The 27,638-nt window shown below is 36.4% G+C and overlaps 1 protein-coding gene across 6 annotated transcripts in view; it reads left to right on the top strand.

Moving 5' to 3' along the window:
- Positions 1-27,638, top strand: part of Gpbp1 (GC-rich promoter binding protein 1) — a 76,188-nt gene that overhangs the window by 46,747 nt on the left and 1,803 nt on the right. For 4 of the 6 annotated variants that reach the window (XM_059276060.1, XM_059276061.1, XM_059276059.1 and 1 more), the window contains 7 exons: positions 2,930-2,996; positions 3,907-3,966; positions 10,722-10,906; positions 12,024-12,164; positions 13,472-13,639; positions 14,872-15,059; positions 18,638-18,740. In XM_059276060.1, coding sequence (XP_059132043.1) covers positions 2,930-2,996; positions 3,907-3,966; positions 10,722-10,906; positions 12,024-12,164; positions 13,472-13,639; positions 14,872-15,059; positions 18,638-18,740 — 912 coding nt within the window. The remainder of the gene's footprint in view (positions 1-2,929; positions 2,997-3,906; positions 3,967-10,721; positions 10,907-12,023; positions 12,165-13,471; positions 13,640-14,871; positions 15,060-18,637; positions 18,741-27,638) is intronic. The other 2 variants (XM_059276062.1, XM_059276064.1) reach the window with 1 other exon arrangement.

Here is a 27,638-nt window from a genome sequence, read left to right on the forward strand (position 1 = left end):
ATTGAGTTTTACTATGCTGCCCAGGCTTGTCTGGAACTCATGGGCTTATGTGATCCTCTTGGGTAAATGAAAGCAGAGTTTTCATCCTCTCTTGTTCCTTAATCTCAGTATGTCTTCTTTAAACACCGTGCTTCTTAAGTTACAGAAAAGTGACCCAGTAAACAGTTTTACTTTGGGTTTTGTTGTTGTGCTGTTTGTTTTAAGATCTTGTGTAGCCTAGGTTGGTCCTAGACTTACTCTGTGGCTGAGGATAGTCTTAACTTCTGGTGCTTTTTTCTTCACTTCCCAAGTGCTGGGTTTACATAGGTCTATGCTGTTGTGCTTGGCTCTGATTCATTCCTGATAATTTAAAATTCATATGTTGTGTAAGTAGAGAACCAGCACTTTTTTTTATTATTACTGTTTCTTGGTATGTATTTGAGTGGTTGTATTAGTCTGTTGCTGTTGATGGCATGCAGAATATATAGATTAATATGACAGGCAGAATCTGTGTTCTCATAGAGCTGTTTCTAGTGGGAAGACTCAACATCAAATGAGAAAATAACTTGTAGAGAATTTGAAGAGGAAGTGACTGAGTAGTAGATACTTTGGTGAGGGAAGTCTAGAGAGGCTTCTTTGTAACATTGAGTCTGGGACTTAATTGACCAAAAGGAACGAGTCTTGTTACACTAAGAAACTGGGAGTGTGTGTAGCTCAGAGCTAGGATGTGGGCTTTGTTAGTATAAGGCTCTTATACTTAAGTTTAAAACTTAAGACAAAACCTGGGAGGAAGAAAGGATAAGTTTTAGTGTAAAAGATCTGAGTTTCTAAATTACTCCAGTGGAAGACTAGTGACAAACAATGACGCTTGGTTTGGGAGCTTTGATAACCAAAGGTAAGGTATTTCGGTATCTTTGGCCTTATTTCAGGTAGCTCTAGGGAAAGGATTTGACAGATTGGACTTGGGGCAGGGGAGTGGTTACGGGAAATGAAGAGTAAGTGATTTTAGGTATTATCAAGTAACATTGGACATTTCTGTACCTTACCATTTGAATGGTCTGTTTTTTTCCACTAGATAATCACCAGATAATTTAACTTACATCATCAAACTGGGGATAATAGTGCATTAAACAATGTTAGTGGAATAAACACATAGTAAGCACATTGTAAGCTCTTTTAAAAATAATATTTTTTATTTGTAGGTTTATAATAAAATTATATCATTTTCCTCTTTTCATCCTCCCATGCAAATCACATTCTCTTTTTCAGATACATGGCCTTTTTTGTTATGAATGCATGAGGGGGGCAGGGAGGGAGAAGGGTTCCTAAATATATAAATACATCCTGTTCAATTGTATGTTACCTGTACATTTTATCCATTATTAAATGGTCAGCCCTGAACATATACATAGTAAGCACTTAATAAAAACTAATGGCTGCCTGAAGTGATGGCAGAGATGGGCTGATCTCTGTGAGTTTGAGGCCAGACAGGGATACAGAGTGAGACCCTGTTTCACCTCTCCCCCCAAAAGCCTACCCCACCCTTATTGCTGCTCTCTTATTGTCCCTTACCTCCAGACCTAAGATAATGGTAATCAGTTATTGTAACTTTTTAGACCTGGAGTATAGACATAGTTTATAGTTAATGTATATATAAATGCGTATATATATATAAATTATATATAAATAAACTGTACAGTTTATAATAGTATATTTAATACTATCATAATTAAGAAAAGGATATATAGCCACAAATAAACTTAATTCTATTTAGTTCTTTTCTGTGAAGAAATTACTTATATGGGTAAACATATATGTTCTTATGGTGCTTTATAGTAATGTTAGTTCCATGCTAATAATAGTTAATTTCTGTACATAAAGTATTTGTACTTAGATTCATTTTATTCATTATAAGCATTAAAGTGTCTTCCTTAAAGAAAGCAGACTATGTTGCCAGGTAATATGAAAAGTAACCTGGTATACTGTGAAGTTACTCTAAAGAAACTGTTAAGTCTTAGGATTCTAGAGTCTAAACATCTACCAAGATTTGCTTTAGAGTGCCATTAATGCTCATATCTCTTTTGAATAATCCTAAGCACCCTTTGAAATAAATTTCATACTTTGCTTTGGGAATGTCTGTGTTGGTTTCTGTTTCTCTTTTGAGACCGGGTTTATCTATGCAAGTTACAGAAAAAGTTGACTAGCATACAGTCCTATTTAGTTCTGTTTTTTCTTTGAGACAGCTTTCATGTAGCCCAGTCTGTCCTCAGTCACTCATTATGTACTCTGGATGGCATTCTGATTTCTCTTGCCTCATCCTCCCAAGTGCTGAGAATGAGTGTGTTAACAGAAACACTCCATTGATAAAGCACATAATAGAATTGGTGAAGAGTGTAATTTTCATCTCTTTGGTCATAACTGTATACTGCAGAAAGCATTATACTTCTGACTGGGGTTTTCCATTTGCTGCTGTCTTGCTCTGCTTTAAACAACTTGACAAAAGCCATTGTTTCCTATCCTTTCTAAGTAGCAGCTACTATAAAGGCCAGTAGACACCTTGGCTCTGTGGGGTTTTTGTCTTTTGGTAGGTAGTGTTGATCATTGAACTCAGGGCCTGGCATGTGTGTTAGACCAGCACTTTACCATTATGCTACGTTCCCACCCTGTGTCTGTGTTCTCCACTTTAATCCAGATAGTCTTCAGATAGTTAGATGAAGGTAAAGATTCTCTTTGTCTCCAATTAGCAGTGAGAATAAACAGTAGACATTTTGATGGCTAGCAGAGAAAATTGAAAGCAAAGTTTATGGAAAATTAGTATTACAACTAAGAGCTGACCGGACCATGTTCCTCAGTTATAAAAGATGTGTAACCACGTGATTGTTTTAAAGGACCTTTGCTATGTGAAACACTTACATGCCTTGTTACATTTTCAAATTTAATTTTCTTTCAGCCGTCTTTAAATCCTGAATACGAGAGAGAACCAAATCAGAATAAATCTTTAGCTGCGGGTGTATGGGGTAAGTAATGTTTTACCTATTTTTTTGAGGGACAGAATATATTGTATTTGTAGGTTGCCTTTTTAAAAAGTATAAAATAGGGTACTCAAGGAATTTGGGTATAAATTTTATTTGAAATACTTAATTTGCACATGCTAGTGACATTAAGTATTTGATCTTTTTGAGAATGATTCCAGGTTAATGCAGTTTTGAGAGCAGTCTTGATAGTCTCAAATAATTCAATATATAGTTTAAATTTTTAGTTTTTTATCATTGAAATTTGTCTAACTGGGAAATAAGTACTTGTAGTCATTGTAAAATGAAATTACTCTTTATGTATGAAAATGGTTGTGTGTAGACTATTAAACTAATTGTATAGATTTTTCTTTGATTAGTCTATATTTGAAATTTGATTTTTAAGCTTACTGAGTTTCTGATAAATAACTCCCTTTAAAACTGCTGAGTTGAATTTGATAAGATCTTACAGAAAAAACTGCACTCATAGTACAAATTAGAAAGCTTTTAAAAGATTTAAGTGAAGTTTAAAATAATGGAAAATTTATAAGATTTCTGAAAAATAAACTTGATACCAAATTAAAAGTGTTATCCATTTTAAAACTTGTACACATGTTCATTTGTAATTTTTTTTAATTGAAAACCAACAGCCTACTAAAACAAAAGGATTGTGGCTTATGGTAGCATGCTAATCCTAATAATAATGGCATTATTTTAAACTTTGCCACTTCCTGTGCTGGTCTTAATTGTATTTATGGGGTGAAACTGGGGAATTATTTTGTTTTCTTTTGATCTCCCTTTTTATTTAATGGCTTTTGAGGGTGGGGGAGGGGGTGGTCAGACATTTTTGTTAGAACCATGTGAATGGCATTGTTTTTTCTGTATTGCAAATTAGTATTTCTACCACTCTCCCCAGGCCTACACGCCCAGACACACACATACCCAACCAAAAAAATCTCCCAAGCTCCTCTCTTAGGTATGTTTCCTTATTATTCAGTTTTTCTGGGAACAACTGATTGCATAAGAATATAGAATCTCCTGAAAAGTGTTAAATAGAATCTCTAAGAAATTAGGGATAATTTGGATTCTAGTGGAATGAAAGTACATTTTAAAAGTCAAGAATGTCAGCATTTGTCATACAAACTATAAGATACTACTGTGGTACGGTCCTTGGTTGACTTAATCTTAGAAATGATTTAAAGACAAAGACAGTTATGAAAACTAGACTAAAATGTATTAGTATAAAGATTTTGGTTCTGCTGTTTTCAGAGTTGATTTAAGGATTTTGAATACTAGTTGAAAAGATATTTAAATGGGAGGTAAACTATTTGTTTAGGTAAACTAAGATATATGTGTCTGCATTAAAAACAAAACAAAAGGTTAATTGTGGAATGGTTGTTAAATTCAAGTACTTCCCATAGAAATACAATGAAACTGTTCATTGTATCACACTTCACTATTCCTTTCTCATTTTACCCCCTGGGTTCCCAAGTATGCTTTTCCTCATAGCAACATTTAGAATAGCTATCTATGTTCCTGAGGAAGATGAGAGGATTTTAGCAAAGACTTCAGTAGAACTTTTCTAGTGATACTTCCAGGTAAGCAAAAATTTACTAACAAAAATTTAGTATGTATAAAAAGAAAAAAAGTTTGTTTCCCAGACTATGACTTTGTCAATCATACATGGGCCTATTTGTAACATAATACTCCAATTAAAAAAATGGCTTGAGGGAAATTAATTAAGCCATTTAAAATAAAGTCATTACCTAAGTTTATTTTTACTTAGGATTTAGCTGGCTTTGTTGGTAACACCTTCTTCCAACCTTTATATACCTAGGACTTCAATATTTTTTTTGTCTTAACCAGGATCACAGCTATTTGGTACAAAAGATTAATGACTATTAAGAAATCTCTGTGTTTTTAATAACATAATGCTAAAATAGCAATTCAAGATACTTGGCAGTGAGTAACTGAGAATTTTAAAATAATTGTTACTTTTTTTATTTGGAGGTTGAGGAACAAAGAGAAGGAAAGATGAGTGTTTATGTATGTGTAAGAAATCAAGGATACAATGGCTATCGATAGACTTGGAAATTTTCAGAAGTACTAATAGACTATGCTATATGCATACCACCATGATTATTGTAACAGTCAGTGCTTAAGATAGGAAGTCATTCAAGAATAATATTTTAATTACTGTAATTTTCTGGTCAGCCTTTGTACTTGTGTGTATTTGATGATATGATAACCTTCTGGTTTTTGCTGATAGAGTGCTTTTTAGTATAAGGTACATTATTAAGATATTTTTGTTTACCTTCTAAACCAAAGCATATTAGTGACCAGTCCCCCACTATCAACCTCCTCCCCCAATTTTTTTGTTAGCTAGAGAACTATAACTTAGCTAGCTTGAACCGTACAGGTTGAGAAATGAGAAATGAAATTACACTAAATGAAGTATAATGTATTGAAAACCAGTAAAATCTTTGAGAAACTAGATTAAGAGTATTTTGGTGGATTGTTTTGCTTGAGTATTGAAATACATTCCTTTACTATCTGTCTTGTGTAAAAACAGTAAAAAAAATTAGCATCATAAGGGGAAGGCAGCACTTTTTTAGAGACTGAGTAGGATAAATTAATGGAGTATGAGTAGACAGTTTGAGGAAATAAATCTTCAGTCAGCAACATGACTTGCTTAGGTGAGTGTGGTGGTATACACTTATAATCCTAATACTCAGGAAGCACAGATAGAAAGAAGGATTAAAATTTTAAAAGGAGTGACATTGCGGTTGCTTATCATAGGAGTTGTTTATATTTGCAAAGCCCTTTCCTCCCACCTCCCCCATCCACCTTGAGGCAGGGTTTTAATGAGCTTGAATTCTGACCTTCTTGCCTGTATTTGCCATTACACATGCCTTGTAAAGTATCTTTAAACCTGTTCTGTATATGAATAAAGCAGGAGACCTCATAAAGGAAAGGCACTGTGCCTATTGATACTAATGTAAAATTAACAGTGGTAACTTACTTGATTAAAACATCTGTAGATCAAAACACATTTGTTAAATAAGAACATTCAAACAGCAAAATACAGTGTCTATTTTTTTAGAAATAATTTTTAGCAGATCGTTTTTCTCTGTAAAAATAAGTGTTCACGATAGGAAATTGGGTGACTGAAAACTATAATGAAAAACAGAAAAGATTGAATCAGTGATTGAGGTGTTCAAGCTCTGTAGCCAGGTTGTCCTCAAATGTTCAATCTTCCTATTTTAGCTACCTGAGTCCTTTTTATTATTTGTAGCAATATTCTAATTTTTCTCTCAAAAGCCGGTTTTCACCCTCCCAGTGGTTTTGATTTAAGAAATTTAAAAGCTAATTCTTGCATTGGTAGGTAGAAGGGAGGGCACACATGACAAGACAACAATAAAAGTCACTTACAGTAAGATAAATTATTTAGGGAGCTAGGAGGAAATACTATGAAAATTTAAAACAGTTACCTTTAGAGTTCTTGAATGGAGTTCATTAACAGTTGACAAAGATCTAAGATAGTATGTGAATCTAAAAACTTACATACTTACAAAGATGTATAAGAATTGAGAAATAATCTAAAGAGACAAATAATAAAACAGTGTAGTGTAAGTTAAGTGTACAAAGTAGTTTCCCCGTCACTTCTTCTTTACTTACAGGTCATTATTGCAATAAGAGCACCCCTCTCTCTCTCTCTCTCTGTGGGACTATTTGACACAGGGTCTTTGTAGCCCAGGTTTGGTCCAAACTTGGCTACCAAGGCCAGAAGAGAATGTTGGGTTTCTTGCTTTGTCATTATTTGTTAATTATTATTTAAACATTATTTGTTGGAGATGGGTTATCTTGCTGAACCTGGCAGTCGGTAAGAACTAATGGTCCTCCTATCTCTGCTCCCCACAATGCTGGGATTTCAGGTTCACGGGCCACACCAGCTTTCATGTAGGTGTTAGGGATTTGAACTTTGGTCTTTATGATCGCACAGTGAACACTCTGACCCCCTGAGCCATCTCTCCAATCCCTAAGAAAACTTCCTTAAAAAATCGTATTTGTTTATTATTTTGTGGTTGCGTGTTTACAAATGGCAGTGGCATGTGTGTAGGGATCAGAGGACAACTTGTGGAAGTCACTTCTCTTTCAAACACGTGGATCCTTGGGGATTGAACACAGTTTGTCAGGTGTGGTGACAAGTGTCCTTACCTGCTGAGCCATCTCACTGGCCTCAAAATTTTCTTAACTGTGCAGCTTGTGTATAGTTTATTCAGAATAGCTTTATAGGATATAGATGTCTTTACATGTTTCTCTTAAAATTTTTTCTTTTTTCTTCTCTTACATGTTATTGTTAAGTTCTAGGAAAAGCGTACTTTTTTGAGTTGTTACTGTGTTGAAAATAGCATATGTCTTTTCTGTATATTTTGTATAAATTAAATGTCAAAAATTTGTAATAATTATGAGAGAAGACTGCATCTTAATAAATGAAAGACCAACTTCTATAAAGTTGTACAGTAACTAAGGTTAGAGCTACTTAGAAGTTAGTATTGACAATCATGTACAAAATCCCATTTTCCTGCATCATGATACTTTAAATGCTTAGAGCATAACACAATATTTGCTTCTCTTCCTTCTAATTCCCTATCATCTTTCATCTGGTACTTTTGTGATCTTTTACTTTTGCTGCTTATTCTTCTGAGAGTGATTTCTTAGGCTTCACCTTTCTTCTTTATAGGGCATTCCATCATTCTTTGCACTGAGGACCTCATTGAAGAAACAGCCAGAATATTTCTTGCTTCAAGGAATCCAATTTTAGGAAAGGTGAAATTTGTAGTCAGAATCAACTTGAGGCTCAAAGAAACAAACAACTTATCAATCTACTTTCTGTCTTTGCCTCCTCCTGTTCTTATTCCACATCCCCTTGTCCAGTTAGGGGTCTGAGTATGTAATGCAGGCTGATGTGGACCTTCTCAAATCCTGGGTTTTCAGGCACACACCACCATACATATCTTGTTTCTACTTTTAAAAATCAGTGATTAATATATTAAATTGTATTTCTTCATATGTCTTCAGCCTGTGTCAAACCCATTTTCTTGGTGTTTAAACACATAGACTAGGTTGTGAATTATATAATTTTGCTTGGAAAAATTCTTTTCTTCTTCTGCCATATCTTGATATTTTCATTTTACGTCATTGCTTCTGAGAGTCCGTAGGGCAGATTAAATCATTCTCAGCTGTTGTATTTCTCTGTGCACATTCTAAACTGAAACTTATCCCTTCATGTCTCCATCTTGCAGTGTGTATAGGAGTGTATCAGTCCTCTGCTGACAACTCCTACACGGTCAATCTGCCTTCCTTCCCCATTACAGGAACCCTTTTTTTTTTTTTTTTTTTCTTTGTGTGACAGTCCTAGCTGCCCTGAACTCACTTGGTAGACCAGGCTGGCCTGGAACTCACAGATCCGCCTGCATCTGCCTCCCAAGTGTTGGGATTAAAGGTGTGTGCCACCACCGCCCGGCTCATTACAATAACTTAACATAGAAGAATCTATGAGGGAAGGAAGATGAACTTAGTTGCTTAGCCATATTGAAGTCATTAGTCATACTTAATTGTGGTATACTGTTTCAGAGCCTGATATCTGCAATGATACCTTTAAAATTACCTTTTGTATTTTGTAAACATCAGTTATGCCTCAGATTCCTTGCTGCTATTTAAACGCTAAGATAATTGTCTTATATTTAATTTTAACTCCCCCTCCCTTTTTGGAAATCTGAATCCTAACCACTGGACTATCAGGGATTCTCCTCCCCTTGTTGTGAGATGAGATCATACTATGTTCCTGAAGATGTGTGTGTGTGGTTTTTTTTTGGTGTTTTTTTTTTTTTTTTTTCGAGATAGGGTTTCTCTGTTTAGCTTTGGAGCCTGTGTCCTGGAACTCACTCTGTAGCCCAGACTGGCCTCGAACTCACAGAGATCCACTTGCCTCTGCCTCCCGAGTGCTGGGATTAAAGGCGTGCGCTACCACTGCCTGGCCATGAAGACGTTTTTGGTCCTCCTAGGCACAAGCAATCTCCCATCTCCTTTTTCTAAGTGCTAGACACTCTAGGTGCCATCATGACTGTCTTCAAAGAACCTTTTTGTTAGGAGGAATCGAGCAGGGTTTCAGTTTTAGCACAAACCGGCCTCAAACTCAATATTCTCCTGCCTTGGCTGCCATATCCTTGGGTTTTTATTAGTTTTTATTGTATTTTCGTTAAAAACCACTAATAGTAGAGTGGTGTCCTTCATCATTCTCTAGTCGAGATCTTCATCCCTATTTTTGGTTTCCTTGACTTAATTGTATAATCAAATCTGAAGTAAAATTATACATTGATGACATACTTCAGTATCTTGTGTGCCTGAAGTTTCCCTTTTTTTTTTTTTTTTTTAAAAAAAAAGCTATTAGGCCTCTTAGATACCAATACATAGGATATTTTCCCTAATAATTCAACATGTATTTAACTTTTAGTATGGTAACCCTGTTTTCATTTTGTTCTAAGTTCTCATTCTTTATCTGTCAGCATGGCAGTAGATAGATATCTTTTGGAGTTTTTATCAAGGCAGTTTTATCTTTTGGAGTACTCATAGGTCCCGTTCTCCCACCCCCACCCCCCACCCCCCCACACAAGGCAGGGTTTCTGTGTAGTTTTGGTGCCTGTCCTGGATCTCGCTCTGTAGACCAGGCTGGCCTGGAACTCGCAGAGAGATCCACCTGGCTCTGCCTCCCAAGTGCTGGAATTAAAGGCGTACACCACCACCACCACCACCACCACCACCACGGCTCATGGTTTTAAGATGATCTAGTAGGAAGTTGGTAGTTTGGAGCCAGGGTATCAGCACAAGCATCTACCCATCTTACCAGTTAATAAAGTATGCCATTTATATTCTGAGCTAATTTAAATTTAGAATTTTTCAGAGATTTTGATCTGAGTTAGCTATTGTAAAATTTCTAATTATGAAACTGATGCTTTCAGAGTTTTTTGTAAATGATGAAGGATATACCTCTTTGTGACAATGATAGGTATGTGTAATACCTGTTTGATTATACATACAGCCTGATTAAATTCCAGGGAAAATGTTTCATATTTCCAGCAAGTAGAGTAGTCTTAAAAACGTATTCATTTAGCAGTTATTCCCAGTACTGACTTCAGAAAACTGACTTCACATGATGCCTTAAGTTACATTAATATGGACCGTAAATATTTGAATGAATTGATATTATGAGATAATTTTTATTTTTAACTAATAGTTGGATCTAATAGACATTTAGAAGTATTGGGATTGTGGGTCCTCACTCATTGATTATAAATTTGTTAGTATAATGAAAGGATTGAAAAAAAATAGGAAGTTTTGACTTTTTAAGACTGGCTTAAGGGGAAACTAGAACTGTCACATTAAAATGAAAAATTTTTAAGTTTTTGTAAATAAGTGAAGAATGTAAAGATACTAATTCTTGTTTTCCAATTACATCTTAGCCTGCGGTCTTCTGTATTAGTAGGCATTGCCCAAACTCTTATGTTACATAAGGTTATGCTTAAGCTGGAATTTGACTTTACTCACTTAGATTATTTTACCCCAAACCAGCTGGTATTATTTTTTTAAATGCAGTTAAGGTTTTGATGGGATCATTTATCCTAAAATTTGAAATTGTATATAACACATGCTTGTGCTTTATTTATGCAGAATATCCCCCGAATCCTAAATCTAGAGCTCCAAGAATGCTGGTCATTAAGAAAGGTAATACAAAAGACTTACAGCTATCTGGATTCCCAGTAGCAGGAAACCTTCAGTCACAGCCAGTTAAGAATGGAACTGGTCCGAGTGTTTATAAAGGCTTAGTCCCCAAACCTGCTGTTCCACCTACAAAAGTAAGTCCTGCGTTTAAGCTAAATTTGTTACAGATAGATGTCCCGTTTGTGAAGTGGTACTCCACACTCAGTTATTCTCTGCACTTTGACCAGTTGCTGGTTTTTTGTAGTAGTCTCCATCTGCTGTAAAAAGAAGCTTCATATACATATAAACTATTTTACTTTAGGAACAGAGAGAATTAAAGTTTTATAATTTCTGCTCTACTGGATGCACTAGGATTTATTTGCTTGGTACATGTATTATACTGTTTACTTGGTACTCAGTTTTAAGTCTTTAAAATGCTCATAAGTTTTATTATAAGACAAAAAAGAAATCTCTTAACTCTTAAAAAATTTTGAAAATAAGAGTGGTTTAGATTTAAAAAATTACTGTATTAGTTTAAAAATCACATTATTTTGTGTGTAGTTGTGTGTGTGTGTGTGTGTGCACATGTACTGCCATGCACAGGTGGAGGTTAGAGAACAACTTATCATCTTGCATTTTTGAGACAGGGTCTCTATGAAACTCTGGCTGGCTTAGACTCGCTGTGTAGAGCAGCCTGGCCTCAAATTTACAGAGATCCACTTGTTTCTGCCTCCAGAGTGCTGGGATTAAAAGCATGTGCCAGCTTTTTATTATTTTAAATCACGTGTGTGAGTATGTGTGTGGCTGTGTGCAGGTGCCTGAAGAGGTCAGAGGTTTTTCAGGTGATTGTGAGCCACCTGACTTTGGTGTTGGGAGCTGAACTTGGATTGTCTGCAAGAGCTGCTGAGCCACCTCTTAGCCCCAAATTTAGATGTTTTTATTGCATATTAAACCTCTGTTTTATTTGTAGAAAAAGATGGAGCCGTATGTTGGGGTTCCCACCTGTAATCCTAGCACTGAAGGGCCTGATAAGGAGGATAGTGACTTCTAGGCTAGCTTCTGGGCTGAATAGATAGATATTGTCTCTATCAAACAACAACAAAAACCAGTAATAAAACAAAAGTCATGAAGGTCAAAGAACCTCGGAGAGATGGTGAAAGTAGTATAAGAGAACTTTTGTGAGCCATATGTGATCATTGTTAGTGTGTTCACTTTTTCTCTGTTTTCATGAATTTGTTCTTGGTAACTATAGCTTCTTGTGTTTTTCTTTAGCCTACACAATGGAAAAGCCAAACTAAAGAAAACAAAGTTGGGACTTCTTTTCCTCATGAATCTACATATGGTGTTGGCAACTTTAATACTTTCAAGTCAACCGCTAAGAGTATTAGTCCATCAACAAATTCAGTGAAAGAGGTAGGCCACTGAACATTTCTTGAGAAATGTAATTCCCCCTCCCCACCCTCAAGACAGGGTTTCACTTGGGTATCCTTGGCTGTTCTGGAACTCACAGAGATCCCCCTGCCTCTGCCTTCCAAGTGCTGGGATTAAAGGTGTGTGTCACCACCTCCTGGCTGAGGATGGTACTGTATTTAAAAGTAAAGACCAGGCAGGGTATTGCTGTGTGGCCCAGGTTAGTCTGGAGCTTCTTTTCATAAAAGAAGCTGACGTAGGTTGAGCTGTGAAGCCCACTTGCTAAATCCTGATAGTTTAACAATTTATTAAATGCATAGACTTATTAAAGATGAGATGCTTTAATTTTTTTCAGTGAATTTAGTTCAGACATGTGTTAAAATAATTGCAGTTTAATTGATGCTTGTGGGAGTTTCACTATAGAATTAAATCTTGGCTGTGAATGAGAATTTGTACAATTTTGTTTTGGGATATTTTATTAGTAGTAACAGTAATTTAAGAGAAGAGGAAAGAAAAGTATATGTGAGTATGTGGTACCTCAAGTAGTTTTATTTTTTTTGAAAATCAGAGTAGGGAGTTCCTTGACTAATCTAGGATCCAAGACATCTCTGTTGTTGGTCTAATAGTTGTTTTAGGTCCCATATTGGAATATCAAAACCATATATAATTTATGTCCTCATCTGTAGAATTTTCACGTTAAAAATAGGACCAGTGTTTCTAACTTGTTTATTGTTCTTTAATTAATTCTAATGCACACTTCAGTGTCAGCAATTAAGCCTTATGATTTATTTCTGTGGACTGAAAAATTGCTATCACACAGTTCTAACATTCAGATTATGTTTATGTTCTGCTTAAACATCAAGAGAAAACAAAATGAAAAGTCACTATTTTTCCCCCCTCTCTTCCTCTCACAGAAATCTCTGGGGAAATCCAATGTGATGACATCCTGTTGCATAAATGATTATAAAATCTTATTGGAGGTGTTTCAGAACCCTAGCACTCTGTAGCATGGCCAGAAAAATGGCTTTTTATGTGCTGTGTAAATATTTAAAGTCAATAAATTCCTGATTTTATGTATTTAAGTTTTATGTTTTGTTTTAAGTTCTGTTGGTTATCTGGCCTTTATTACATCTGAAATAAGAAATTTCTTGAGCTAACCCATTTAGATAACAGTTTACTGTGATCTATACTTTGAAATCAGTTTCACCTTACAAATAAGTGTATGATAAAAAGCTGTGATAATTGTGAACTTTATTTTTATATTGATTATCTAGTTACATGTTTACTAGTGTTTCTGCATTTCCCATTAGTGTAATCGTTCAAATTCTTCCTCGCCTGTTGACAAACTTAATCAGCAGCCTCGTCTAACTAAACTGACACGAATGCGAAGTGATAAGAAGAGTGAGTTCTTGAAAGCACTGAAAAGGGACAGAGTAGAAGAGGAACATGAAGATGAGAGCCGTGCTGGCTCAGAGAAGGTAATTGAAATTGCAGTGATTCTTGATTTGACAGGAATGTACTTTTAAACTATGTGGGTAAATACTTAGAACCTTGATAAACTCCAATTAAAACTTGATCTTTGGTTTTCCTCCTACTAAGCCCATGCCAGCAGGTTCCTGTCTTTGGGCGGATGTTTTGAGGGTCTTATATAGCCCAGACTGATCTTTAACTCTGTGTAGTTGAGGCTAACCTTGAACTTCTTATTCTCCTGTCTCCACCTCTGGAAAGCTGGGCACCCATACACCTTGTTTGGGCAGAAGTATTTGTGATGGTGCCTAACACTGATGCTAGAGTCCAGGTTGGCTCTGTACATTGTTTCAGATGTGCTTGTCTTCGTCATTGCTGTTCTGTGTAGTCGCTGAATACCTTTGCATGATTAGAAATGAGCTCTGCTTTCTTAGCTTGATTCAGTTTTGAGGAGCCCTAGCAGGAAATGGAAAAGGCAGATAGTAAAATCAGAGCCTCTAATCCCCTGGTTCCCTTCCTGTGCACATCTTCAACAGGTTACTTCCTTGACTCCATCCCTATTGATGATCCCCATGGTGTCTTCCCCTTTCTCTTAGACTTATTGTCTGGCCTCCATCCTTAGGGGTGCTTCTATCCACACAGTTGTAAATAAGCCTTCAATAAACCTATTTTAAAATTGTAGTAAAAAAATTCATCTCCCTGTAAAGAAAGCTAGCTAGCTTTTTTTCTGAAACTTCTCATTTTGTATTTTTCATTTTTCTATGCAAAAATACATGGATTTTGTTTTAACTTTTTTTTTTTTTTTGGGAGATAGGGTCTTAAGTAAGTAGTCTAGGCTGGCATGTAATTTATGATCCTTTGCTTTAGCCTCCGTCACATGCTGAAATTACAGATGTGCATGACCATGCCTGGACACAAATCTATCCTTTTTTAAAAAATCCTTTTACCTTGGCACTGTGGTACATGCCTATAATTCCAGTACTCTAGACTGGAGCAGGAGGATTGATGCAAGACTGAGTCCAGCAGGGACTACATAGCAAGTACCAGCTGCTAATTATTCCTTTTTCTTTTCCTTCATATTTATCTTTCTGGCCTTAGGTATTTTTGTGAGAATACCTTTGAAATTTAATGATGAATAATTTAGATTTATGTATTTTTCATGAGAATCTAGATAGGTTCTTTCAGTTGTCAGTAACTGTTCTTTAGAATTCACTCTTTATTTTTTAAACTCCCTAAAATTCAGGATGACGACTCATTTAATTTGCATAACAGCAATAGTACTCACCAAGAAAGAGATATAAACAGAAACTTTGATGAAAATGAAATTCCACAAGAGAACGGCAATGCTTCAGTGATTTCTCAACAGATCATTCGTTCTTCAACCTTTCCACAAACTGATGTTCTTTCCAGTTCACTTGAGGCAGAACACAGGTTAGTAATTATTTCTATTTTTTAGCCAACATTATCTCTGTTCAAGATTTTACCAAGTTTAAATGATTGATGGCTTATTTTTGTGATGCTGGGTACTGGATCTAGGTTCTCACTTGTTACTCTACATGTGCTATAGTCTTAACCCTTAATTTATTTCTTTTTCTTTTTTTTCTTTTTTTGTTACTGGATCTTACCATATAACTTTGGCCAGTCTGGAATTTAGTATGTAGGCCAGGCTGGCCTTGAACTATGCCTGGCACTGCCTCTTGAGTGCTGCTGGGATTAAAGGTGTGTGCCACCACACCTAACCCTAATTTGTTTGCTTTTTGACATGTTTATTAAAAATAAGGTTGACTCGCTTTTAAATGGGCAGATGATTTTTATTGCATTTACAGTTGTGTTTCCCTTGTGGTTTAATCATTTCACCCTGACTTAGATAATCACTGATCTGTTTTCTATATGGAGTTGATTTAGGATTGTATCTCGGCTCTTTCATGCTGGCTTTGATTAAGCCTAATTTCATTCCTGTTTTAGAGTATGCCAATACTTTGTTCTTTTTTTATTGCTCAGTAGTATATTGTATGGCTGCATGACTTTATATTCATTTTTAAGATTCATTTTATATGTTTAAGTGTTTGCTTACGTTTGTGTCTGTACCACCACATGTATACCTGGTATCTATGGAGGCCAGAAGAGGGCATCAGATACCCTGGAATTGGAGTTAGAGATGGTTGTGAGCTAGCTGCCATGTAGATACTGGGAATCGAGTCCTGGTTTGCTGAAAGAGTAGCTAGTGGTCTCAACTGCTTAACATCTTTCTTTCCCCCCACTTCCTAAGTATTACAAGTAATGCCTTTACAAGCATTCATGTGTAAGGTGTTTTTGTTTGTTTGCTTGTTTTGTTTTTGTGAACATTAAGAAAACGTTTCTTTAGGGATGCTTACCTTATAGGGCTTCTGCCTAAATTAATGAGATAGATTATATGTAGAGAAATGAAAATAATGACTGGTGCACTGTGAGGTATATGAACTATATTCATAAGAAGATAATGATGGGAGATTGAAAATAAGAATCTATGTAAATGCTATTAATAGCAGAATTGCACATCCTGTATAACACTGGGCAGAAATTTGTGAAAGCTAAGTAACATCCATTTATATTAATGTGGAGCAGTCTCTACATGGGTGCAAGTTACATGTTAGTAATACTGTGTTGGGTATTATCCCAGTATGTAAAGGGAAAATGAAAAGTGCCCATTTGAATTAATGAAAATTTATATTTGTATGAACATATGTGCACATATAGAAATGAACAAATGTATATATACATAGGAAGTTTTTTTTAAAAAGATTATATGTACTTGTATGTTTTTCATTGACTGTATTTCTGTCTCACAGAGGAGCCAAGACAGATGTTGATTATTCAGTGTCTCAAAGTCAGTAAATTGTGTAGTTAACATTTAAATCTAGGAAATCTAATCCTAGAGCAAATAAATTATGGTTATTCTTAACGTTCTTTTGTTTGTGGCGGAGTTGGGGATTGAACCTGTCCTGCTAGACAAGCTTTCAACCACTGAGTCCTATACCTTAAGCTCATAAAACATTCTTTTCTCTAAGCTTACAGAGTTACATTTAGATTTCTTTTAGTTTACTTGTAGACTTCGGGTTTAATTTCTTTAAGAAAATGTGATTTTATATGTGAAAAAAGATACCATAGCTTCGGTTTTCACTTAACTTTATTTGCAGTTCATAAGTACGTATAACCTTATAGTGGATGCATTTATCAGTAATGAACAATAGTTTCTAGAGAGAATTCTTTTGTTTTGTATTAAATAAACATGTATTAAATAATCCAGCTGGAGAGTTAAGAATACTTGTTCCCTTCTCCATTTCTTTTAGTGTTGTTCATTGAACACAGGGCATCATGAATGTTTTTCCGTTCTTATAAGTAAAAGAAGGAAAAATGGTCATAGCAAAAGCAGTAAGTTCTATTAGTCTTAGTTTGTGAGCTTTGGATTAGGTGATATTGAATGATTAGGGTAAGTAGAAATGCCGTTTCTTTCTAAAGGGCAGCCATCTATGTTATAGTCAAGACAGTGTATCAGAAAAGCCAGTGAATAGAAATCAAAGAAATAATTAATACTGACTCGACTGTATTGGTTTTGAGGTTGTTCAGTGTGGAACATACTAATTCTGGAGGCAGAATACTAAAATTCTTTTTCTTTGCTGTGAAGTAAGCAAATCGTTGTACTTAAGTGACCCTAATTCTTTTTCTGTATGAGTAGCATGTTAGGTACTATTCAGATCTCTTCAGTACTAATATATTCTTTGAGACTTTGAAAAAAATGTATGAAATTGATAACACCATGATAATGTAATAGGTACAAGTTGAAAGACGTCCAAATAGAAATAACAAATATTTAAGGAGTGCAATTAAAAATACCAGTTTTTTTTTTGTTTTTTTTTTTTTGTTTTTGTTTTTGTTTTGTTTTGTTTTTGGTTTTTGGTTTTTGGTTTTTGGAGACAGGGTTTTTCTGTGTAGCTTTGCGCCTCTCCTGGAACTCACTTGGTAGCCCAGTCTGGCCTCGAACTCAGAGATCCGCCTGGCTCTGCCTCCCAAGTGCTGGGATTAAAGGCATGCGCCACTACCGCCCAGCAAAAATACCAATTTTTAAGTGTCCTTAAAAAATGCAGAAACTTCAAAGTTACTGCTTTATGTGCAGCATGCTTGTCCAACAAATCAAAATGGTTAGTTCTCTGTTAGTCTTTTCTTAGCTCTGTTTTTCTAAAAATGGAAGTATTTTCTTTAAACTGTTATTTTTCATTATATAGTTCTAGGTTGATAACTTTGAAAAATCGTGTTTCTGTTATTGTCGAACATAATGCCTCTTTTCAGAATGAGTTCTGTACTGAGGATAGTGAATGTCACACACCCAAGACATTGGTAGAAAATAAATTGTAAAATGCAAGATAAGGCATACTTCTGAGTCTTTCTTTTCCAAGTAGAAAACCTAATGAGCAGTTGAGAATATGTTGGATTGTGGTGGTATTGAAAAAGAAAAAATGGCATTATCACTATTAGTACAAGTGTTTGCCATTTTTTATTTTTGACTCTCCTATTCGAAGTTTCCAGTATAGAGAACCTTGATCCTGAAGATTAAGCAGTCAAGTAATTCATTCTTTTTTTTTTTTTTTTTTAAAGATTTATTTATTTATTATGTATACAGTGTTCTGCCTGCATGTATGCCTACAGGCCAGAAGAAGGCGCCAGATCTCATTACAGATGGTTGTGAGCCACTATGTGGTTGCTGGGAATTGAACTCAGGACCTCTGGAAGAACAGCCAGTGCTCTTAACCACTGAGCCATCTCTCCAGCCCTAAGCAATTCATTCTTACTTACTACTAAATATGGTTTGCTTGCTCAATTACTCATTTTTAAGAAAATAAACTCAGAACTCCTTTTGTATCTTGGGGACTGTGTAGCAGACTGTGAATTGTGTTTTCTTGTACACAGTATTAAGGGAATAATTGCATTACCCAGGTGAAGCTCTAAATTAAAATTACTTTTCTTCTTTTCAGGTTATTAAAGGAGATGGGCTGGCAGGAAGACAGTGAAAATGATGAAACATGTGCTCCCTTAACTGAGGATGAAATGAGAGAATTCCAAGTTATTAGTGAACAGGTAAGGAAACCTAAGCCTTTTAGATTCACTCTTCAAACAACCCTTCTTAAGTAGAACAACCAAATTATAAGTAAACACCATGGTGGTGGGGGCAGCCTAATAGTTTTATATTTGTTTAGGAATTTACTAGCCATCATGCCATAGGCCAGAATTCCCTTTGAGACAAATCTGCAGTGACTTACTCTGTGTACAGTGTCTAGGCAAACAAAATACTTAGTTTTTTTTTGTTATCCAGACCTTTAATTTGGTTATGATTTGACATGGGTGACAAATTTTAATTAACTTCACCTTTGATCCTTCCCAAAAAGAATATTTAATATTCTAAACAATCTTCTTTTAGGTTTGTATACTTTCCTTTCTGAAAGAGTACTGGAAAACATTTGATAGAGCATCAAAAGGTTATTTTTCTAAATCTATTATAGATTAAAAAATAGTTCTGGTCAAAGTGAATTTAGTATTTTCCTCATTGTACTTCTAAAATTTGCTTAAAAACATACCACATAAAATTTACTAATTTAATCATTTCTCTCACCCCTTTCATTTCTCTCAGCTCAGTGTCTTAAATGCATTCATATTGTTTGACAGCCATTACCACCCTTCATTTCCACAATTTTTTTTTTTTTTTTTTTGTATTCCCAAACACTAGCCCAGTACCACTAAATGATAACTTTGTGTTTCTCTAGTCCTGGAAACTACTGTTCTGCTTTCTGTCTGTATGAACATGATAATTTCCCGTGCCTCATATCAGTGTAACCATACACTATTTGTATTTTTGTGATGGTCTTATTTCTCCTGGCATTATACCTTCAAGGTTTGTATATGTAGCACTTCCTGGGATGAGGCTGAGTAGTATTCCATTATTTGCATGTATTGTATATTGTTTATTCATTCATCTGTTAATAGACACTTGGGTTGCTTTTACCTTCTGGCTACTATGAATAATGCTGGTATGAAAATAAGTGTAGAAGTTCTTGATTTCAATTTGTGTGTCTACAGTAGAATTGCTACTGAAAAAAAAGTTGGCCCCAGGTGATGATAATTCAGCAGGTCAATGCATTTAACACCAAACCTGACAACCTGACTTTGATCGTAAAAATTCACATGATGTGGTGCTGGGAGGTTGCTCAGCAGTTAAGAAGAGCTTTAGCTGCTCCTCCAGAGGACCTGGTTTCAATTCCCAGCACCCACATGGCAGCTCAGAACTGCTTGTAACTCCAGTCCTAGAGGATCCAACACCCTGACACAGACAAACATGCAGGCAAAACACTACATAAAAACAAATCTTGTACACAGTGAATAAACGTTAAAACAAAACACAACAAAGTTTTGAACATAGTTGAGCAGGTGTCTTTTGTGGTATGATGGAGCAGCCTTTGGGTATATGCCCAAGAGTGGAATAGCTGGTATAGCTGTGAATTAAGCAAATTGTTTTACTTAAATGACCCTAATTCTTCCTCTGTAAAATATGACTAGCATGTTAAATACTATTCAGGGCTCGTGAGTGCTAATACAATCTTTGAGACTTTGAAAAAAATGTATGAAATCGATAACACCTTGATAAATAATAGATACAAGTTGAAAGATGTGCAAATAGAATTGACAGAAATATTTAAGGAGTGCAATTAAAAAAAAAAAAACCTAACAGTTTGTTACAACATAAGTGTCCTTAAAAGAAGCAGAAATTTTAAAGTTACTGCTTTATGTACAGTATACTTGCCCAACAAATCAAAATGGTTAGTTCTCTGTCAGTCTTTTCTTAGCTGTCAAAAAGTACAAGTTTTTTCCTTTAAAAAAAAATGGAAAGAAGAGTAAACTAATATCTTTAATTATATATAGTTCGATTCCTCGTCTTCTGAGAAATTGCTATATTGGTTTCTACAGTACCTGTACAAGTTTGCACTTATACCAGCAGTGGAAGAGTGTTTCTCTTGTTCCCCTTGCTTCCCATCCAGGACAGCATGAACTGTCACTTTTTTTTTTTTTTCAATCATAGCCATTCTGACAGGTGTAAGGTGGAATCTGAGCCATTTTGATTTGCATTTCCCTGATGTCTAAGAATAGTGAACATTTCATTAAGTGTTTCTTGGCCATTTGAGATTCCTCTTTTGAGAATTCTGTTTAGAGAATTAGGCTATTTGGTTTGTTGATGACTAGTTTCTTGAGTTCTTTGCATATTTTGAAAATTAGCCCTCTGTCAGATGTGGAGTTGGTGAAGATCTTTTCCCGTTCTGTAGGCTTCTGTTTTGTCCTAGTGATGGTGTCCTTTGCCTTACAGAAAGAAGCTTTTCAGTTTCATGATGTCCCATTTATTAACTGTTGTTCTTAGTGCCTGCACTATTGGTGTTCTGTTCAGGAAGTTGTTTCCTGTGCCAATGTGTTCAAAACTATTCCTCACTTTCTCTTCTATTGGTTCACTTTCTCTTCTATTGGTTCAATGTGTCTCGATTTATGTTGCAGTCTTTGATTCACTTGGACTTGAGTTTTGTTCAGGGTGATAGATATGGATCTATTTGCATTCTTCTACATGTGGGCACCCAGTTAGACCAGCACCATTTGTCGAAGATGCTTTCTTTTTCCTTTGGAACTCTGTTTCTTATACTGGGTTGCCTTGTCCAGCCTTAATACTGCAACTCAATATGCATGTTTGGTTGATATCCATGGAAGCTCTGCCCTTTACTGAATAAAAAAAAAAACAATAACTTGCCGGGCGCTGGTGGCGCACGCCTTTAATCCCAGCACTCAGGAGGCAGAGCCAGGCGGATCTCTGTGAGTTCGAGGCCAGCCTGGGCTACCAAGTGAGTCCCAGGGAAGGCGCAAAGCTATGCAGAGAAACCCTGTCTCAAAAAAAAAAAAAAAACTAAACAAATTTTTAGGGGTTGCGAGATGACTTGGTGGTTAAAGGTGCTTGATAAAGCCTGATGACCTGAGTTGGATTCCCAGGACCCACAGGATAGGAGAGAACTGAGCCTATGTATTGTCCTCTATAACATGTATTTCCCCATATATTCCTTGATGAGTATAGGTGTGGACTGGAGATATAGTTCCGTGTTAAGGTCTTCTTGCAGAAGACTCATGTTAAGTTCCCAATACTCCTATCTCAGTAACGGGATCCCATTGCCTCTTTTGGCCTCTGGGTACTAGGCATGTACACGGTGCACAAAGATGCTCACACATGCACATACTATGCAAGTAAGTCTTTTATAAATAAATGTAATTTTTTTTAAATAAATGTAATTTAAAGAAGGTTTTTGCAAGACCACTGTTTTCCCAGGGGATATATCATTTTACATTTCCTGCCAACAGTGTATATATAAGAAGCGCTCCAATGTCTCTACATCATTGTTGATACTTGTTATTTTCTGTTTGTATCTTATCTCTTATATAGTATAAGTTGTTAACTCAGTGTTTTTGACTTGCATTTCTCCAATCATTTGTGTCTTAGTTACTTTTCTATTATTGTGATAAGACACCATGACCAAGGGCATGCATAGAAGGGAGAGTTTATTTGGGACTTACAGTTTAATGGGGTTAGAGTCCATGATCAGTATGGTGGGGAGCATGGTGACAGGCAGGCATGGATGGCTGCACCGAAACTGTAACTCAGAGCTTAAATCCTAAAGTAGGAGTCAGGAAGAGGAGGAGGGGAGGAGAGAGGAATGGAGAAAGAACTGGGAATGGTGTAGGCTCTATGTGGGTATTATTCTCATTCCACTACAGTTAATGAAGTTTGATCATCTTTTTATAGACTTATTAGCCATTTATATAGCTTCTTTGGGGGTAAATGTCTGTTCAAGTCCTTTGTGCTCCCTCCTTTCACTACATGCTGGAGATCATATCCAGGGCTAATAACCCATGTTAATGCAAGTGTTATATCACTGAGACATTTCCCCACTCCCATCCATCCAAACACACACACACACACACACACACACACACACCCCTTTATTCTTCTCTAATACATTACATCCCAACCACAGTTTCTCCTCTCTCCACTCCTTCCAGTCCCTCGCCTTTTCCCCAGATCAACTCCTCCTGTTTCCAGAGGGGGGGGGGGGGGGAGGGAGGGGGAGGGGGAGAGGGAGAGAATGAGAACAAGAGAGAACGAGAACAAGAATGAACGTGTTCCTGCAGGTCTCCCACTGAACATGGCCTAATAAATAAGACTGGGCACAAACCCTCATCACAGTTGGAGGAAAAGGGTCCCAAGCATAGGCAAAAGAGTCAGTACAACAATTCCAAGATATATACATGCAGAGACCTATATAGGCTCTGTGCTTGTCTCTCTGTGTTTGTTTCTGTGAGCCCTTATGAGCCTTGCTTAGTTGAGTGTGTGCTGCGTTCTTGTAGTGTCCTCATCCCTTCTGGCTCCTACAATCCTTCCTCCACTTATTCTGCGGGGTTCCCCTGGCTCTACCTAATGTTTGGCTGTGGGTCTTTGCATCTGACACCCATTTGACAATTTGGGTAGCACTGATCTATGAGTATCATTTTTTTTTTTTTTCTTTTTTTGGTGCCAGTTGTGTTTGGTTCTATCCTGGGTCTCTGGGCTGTTGTGCCTCTGGTTCCTGGCTATCTAGGCAATGTCAGGCATGAGCTTCCTCTTGTGGCATGGGCCTCAAGTTGGACCAGTTAGGGATTAGCCACTCTCACAAGTTTTGCACCACCTTTTCCCCAGCACTTCTTGCAGGCAGGACAGATTGTAGGTTTTAGATCTTAGTGTTTAGATTTTTCTGTCTTTAATAGTGTAAAGGTCCAACTTCATGTGGATATTAAATTCCTTTTTGGGTTAATGTGACCCAGCAGACGAGAGAGCAACTTAAGGATAACTTGGAATTTGATCCTCAGGACCCTTTGGAGAGAACCAAACCAGCTCTGAAGCATTGTTGACCTATGCGTGCACTCATACTCTCACTCTAAATGTAATAAAACTTTAAAATAAACAGATAAATAACAAGTACTCAAGCTAAACATATATATACACAGGAGGTTCTTTCTGGGCTCTCCATTTCTTTGGTCGGTGTCAGTTTAAGAGTCTTTTCCTTTAAGACAGAGTCTGTAGCACTGGCCACCCTTCCCTCTGTAGTCAGGTTTCTCAGATACGCTAGACTAAATGGCAGACCTACCTAGTTCATGCAGTGCTGGGGATTGCTAGGCAGTGCTGGCTAGACAGACTCCACAGCTCTGCACTGCTTTGATTACTGTATTTTTGTAGTAAGTTTTGAGAGTCAGGAAGTATGGCCCTCCAACTTTGTTCTAAAAGATTGTTTTGTGGTTCCTTTACATATTCCATGTAAAATTTATAGGGAATTTTCTTTTGTCTTTATCTTAAAGCCTTTTATATTAATGTATATTAATTGCACAAACTAATAATGGTTTCATTGTGAGATTTTATAAATGTATGTAGTGAATTTGATCATAGCCCTCACCCACCCCTTACCCTCTCTTGTCTGCCTTTCCCTTTTTTAATGAAATAGTGGGTTTTCTTTTTTCTCAAAGAAATACCATTGTTATTTCAAATGGGATTGCATTGAATCTGTAAGTCATTTGGGGGTAATAATAGCATCTCAGCAATATTAAATCTTCTAAACCATGAGCATGAGATGGATGTTTTTCCATTGGTGTGGAAGTATATCAGACTTTAAAACTCTTTGTGAACTTTATCCATTGTATAAATGAAGTTGTTTTCCCTCCCTCCCTCCCTCCCTCCCCCCCTCCCTCCCTCTCCCTCCCTCCCTCCCTCCCCCCTTTCTTTTGGGGGGAGGGGTTTCAAGACAGGGTTTGTCTTTGTAACAGCTCTGTTCTGGGACCTGCTTTGTAGGCCAGGCTGGCCTCGGACTGCTTGCCTCTGCCTCTTGGGACTAAAGGTGTGTGCCACCGCTGCCCAGCAATGGAATTGTTTTCTAAACAATTATTTTTGAGTCATTTGTTATCAGTATTCATTGACTTAGAAACAGCTGATCTTTCATGTTGATTTTTATATATTGTAATCTTGGTGTATATTAAATTCGCAATAGTTTTTGGTGGTGAGGGGCGAGGGCAGCGTTGATGTTGCAAACAGATAATTTTGCTATTTCTTACTTCTTTCCAACTAATTTTTTTTAAATTCAAAAGTTCTTAATGAACCCGGTTTTTAACACGATTGAAATTGATGACCATAGAATAATAGTAGTTTTGAAAGACTAATTTTTTTTGTTAGGCATGTGCATAGTTTTTATACAGAATTTCACTTTAAATAGTTGAGCTTTTTTTACTCAGTAGTATAAACTGATCATAATCCAGAAGAATAGTTCTCTCTCCATCCAGATTTTTTTATTTGCCTTTGTATTCGGTCTTTATTCCTAATTCTAACTGGCATCCATTTACCAATCCGCTTTCTGTCCTTAGGAATTAGTTTCTGTGGAGTATGTGCTACTAAGCAAATGCTCTACCATTAAGCTATCCCCAGCTTGAATGATTTATTTTGAATTTAAAGGAAGGTACCATTCAAAATGTACTGAGCACCATTGCTATGAATAGTATTCCAAGGAAAACAGAATGTTATATTACCAAGACTTTAAAACCATGTGATGACTGAGGCATGTAGCTAAAACCTTATTGATAATAAAATACCTAACTGCCACAAAGGTTTTAATTTTGTATGCTGTGAATAGGCAACTAATGATGTACATAAAGACTGTATTTTCTGAACTAATGATGAAGACATGGATATATTTATATTAAGTGTTATATAAAACATTTGCTATTTAGGTACCAAAAAAAGATCATTAAAGATGTTTTTAAAAGGGTTTGCATTGTACCTGGTAACACAGTTGGAGCGTAATGATTCTGCTTTTAAACTCTACTTCTCCAACAAACATGTACTGAGTGTTTAGATATGCTTTACTATCCAGAGTTGAACTCCTTTTTCTAGCATACAGTTTAGTGAGAGTATAAACTCCCATGTAAAGCAGATGGTGATAATAGTCTAAATGTTGTGAGTGAGGATCAAAGAGCAAGTGAATAGGGTGGTAGAGAAATGCAAACTCAATAATTTTCCTCATAGAATTTACTCCCCAGTGGTCAGTGACTTAGGAAAATTTAATTAAGGACATGGATTTGAATTGGCCTTTGACAGATAAGATGAAAGAATTACATTGTTGGAACAAATTGTAAAGAGACAAAAGTAAGAGATTTTGCTAGGGCTCGTAGAAGCAGAAAGAGAATTGGGTGGAAAGCTTTAAAGTGTGACTTCACAATGTATTGTTAACTTTAGCTCGTAATTTCCACTAGGTACCATGTTAAGTGCTTTCTTAAGCCGTTGTGTGAAGTAGGTTTATTAATACTACTCAGTACATGATAAAATTAGAGCTTCTATAACACAATTAATGAATTGAGCAATTAGAATTTGAGCCTGAGTTCAGCTAAATTACTTGCTCTACTTGCCTTTAATCATGGTAAAGGGGTATGTTGAAGAAAGATACACTGGAGTCAGAATATGAAGGGCTTTTAATGTCATGACAGGAGTTTGTTTGTGTCGTTATTAGGTTCATTAGAGGTTTTGTTAAGATAGGTACACTTATAAAGGATACAGTAGGCTTTTGTTTGTTTGTTTGTTTGTTTGTTTTGTTTTTTGTTTTTTCGAGACAGGGTTTCTCTTTGTAGTTTTGGTGCCTGTCCTGGATCTGGCTCTGTAGCCCAGGCTGGCCTCGAACTCAGAGATCCGCCTGGCTCTGCCTCCTGTGAGTGTGGTTCTTAAGAGTGGAATCAGGCTGATAAGTTGGTAATATATTGCAGCAATTAGGATTGCAGCCTACACTGAAGAAATGTTAGGTAAGGTGGTTCTAAGAATAAAAGATCTGAACTACAATCATTAGGATTTTGAAGTACCTGAATGTAATGATAGTATATTAATTATAAGTAGTGTAGACCGAGAGAGGAGCTGATTTTAAGGAAAAACTGTAAAATGTAATATATAAAATAATATATACTGGGTGATGCACAGGCTAATAGAAAACTTAAGGAATAAAGACATAGATTTGGAATGAGATGGCTTCTTCCTTGGTAAAGTGTTTGCCGTGTAAGAGCTGATCTTCCACATTTATAGAAAGAAAAAGCCAGACATGAGCAGTGTCTTCCTGTAATCTCAGTGCTGGGTAATAGGAAGCAGAGCTCCAAGGTCAGAGATGGGCCCTTTAAAAACAGATTGAGGAAGACACCTGGCGTTGATCCCCACCCTCCATGTCCATTGATTCTTATATCAGCACGCGCACACACATGCACACGAACTGGTAACACACAGAAAGGATGGAGAATTGTTGGCTAGCTGAGGTGAATGGATGGCTTTATTGATTACTAGATATGATTAATTGAAGGTCTTGATATAGCCCATTCAGCTATGGGACTTTGTAGTTCAGGTTGGTTTGAATTCACAGTCCTCATTCCTTGCTTCCCACGTGTTACAAGCAGAACTCCAGGTTTAACTATAGACTCTTGTTTGTTTAAACAACAAACATAAGCAAATAAATGGAGACCACTTGAAGACGACACTTGACATGGACCTATACCCTCTACGCACGCATGCACGCGCGCATGTTTGTGCCACCATACTTATTTAGCTTCATTTTCATTGAAGTTGTCCACAGGTGAGTTTAAGCTGTGACAAAATGAGATTATATTGGCTCATAAACTGGGTGAAGTAAGAATAGAACTTTGATGAATAGAGAAGCATTTTTTCTGAGAGGGGCCAGCCATACTTATAAATGTCAGGTGGCTGGGAACATTAGAGATGGACGTGTGGTTTTTTGAAGTAAAGATGATGACACTGTTTGTTTAAACTGATGGGAGGTGAGCTTCAAAATTAAATCAAGATAGAAAACATGCTAAGAGAGAAATGGGAAGGGAAACTTAAAGCTTAAGCCA

Source organism: Peromyscus eremicus, chromosome 11 (assembly GCF_949786415.1).
Source record: "Peromyscus eremicus chromosome 11, PerEre_H2_v1, whole genome shotgun sequence".
Lineage (NCBI taxonomy): Eukaryota > Metazoa > Chordata > Mammalia > Rodentia > Cricetidae > Peromyscus > Peromyscus eremicus.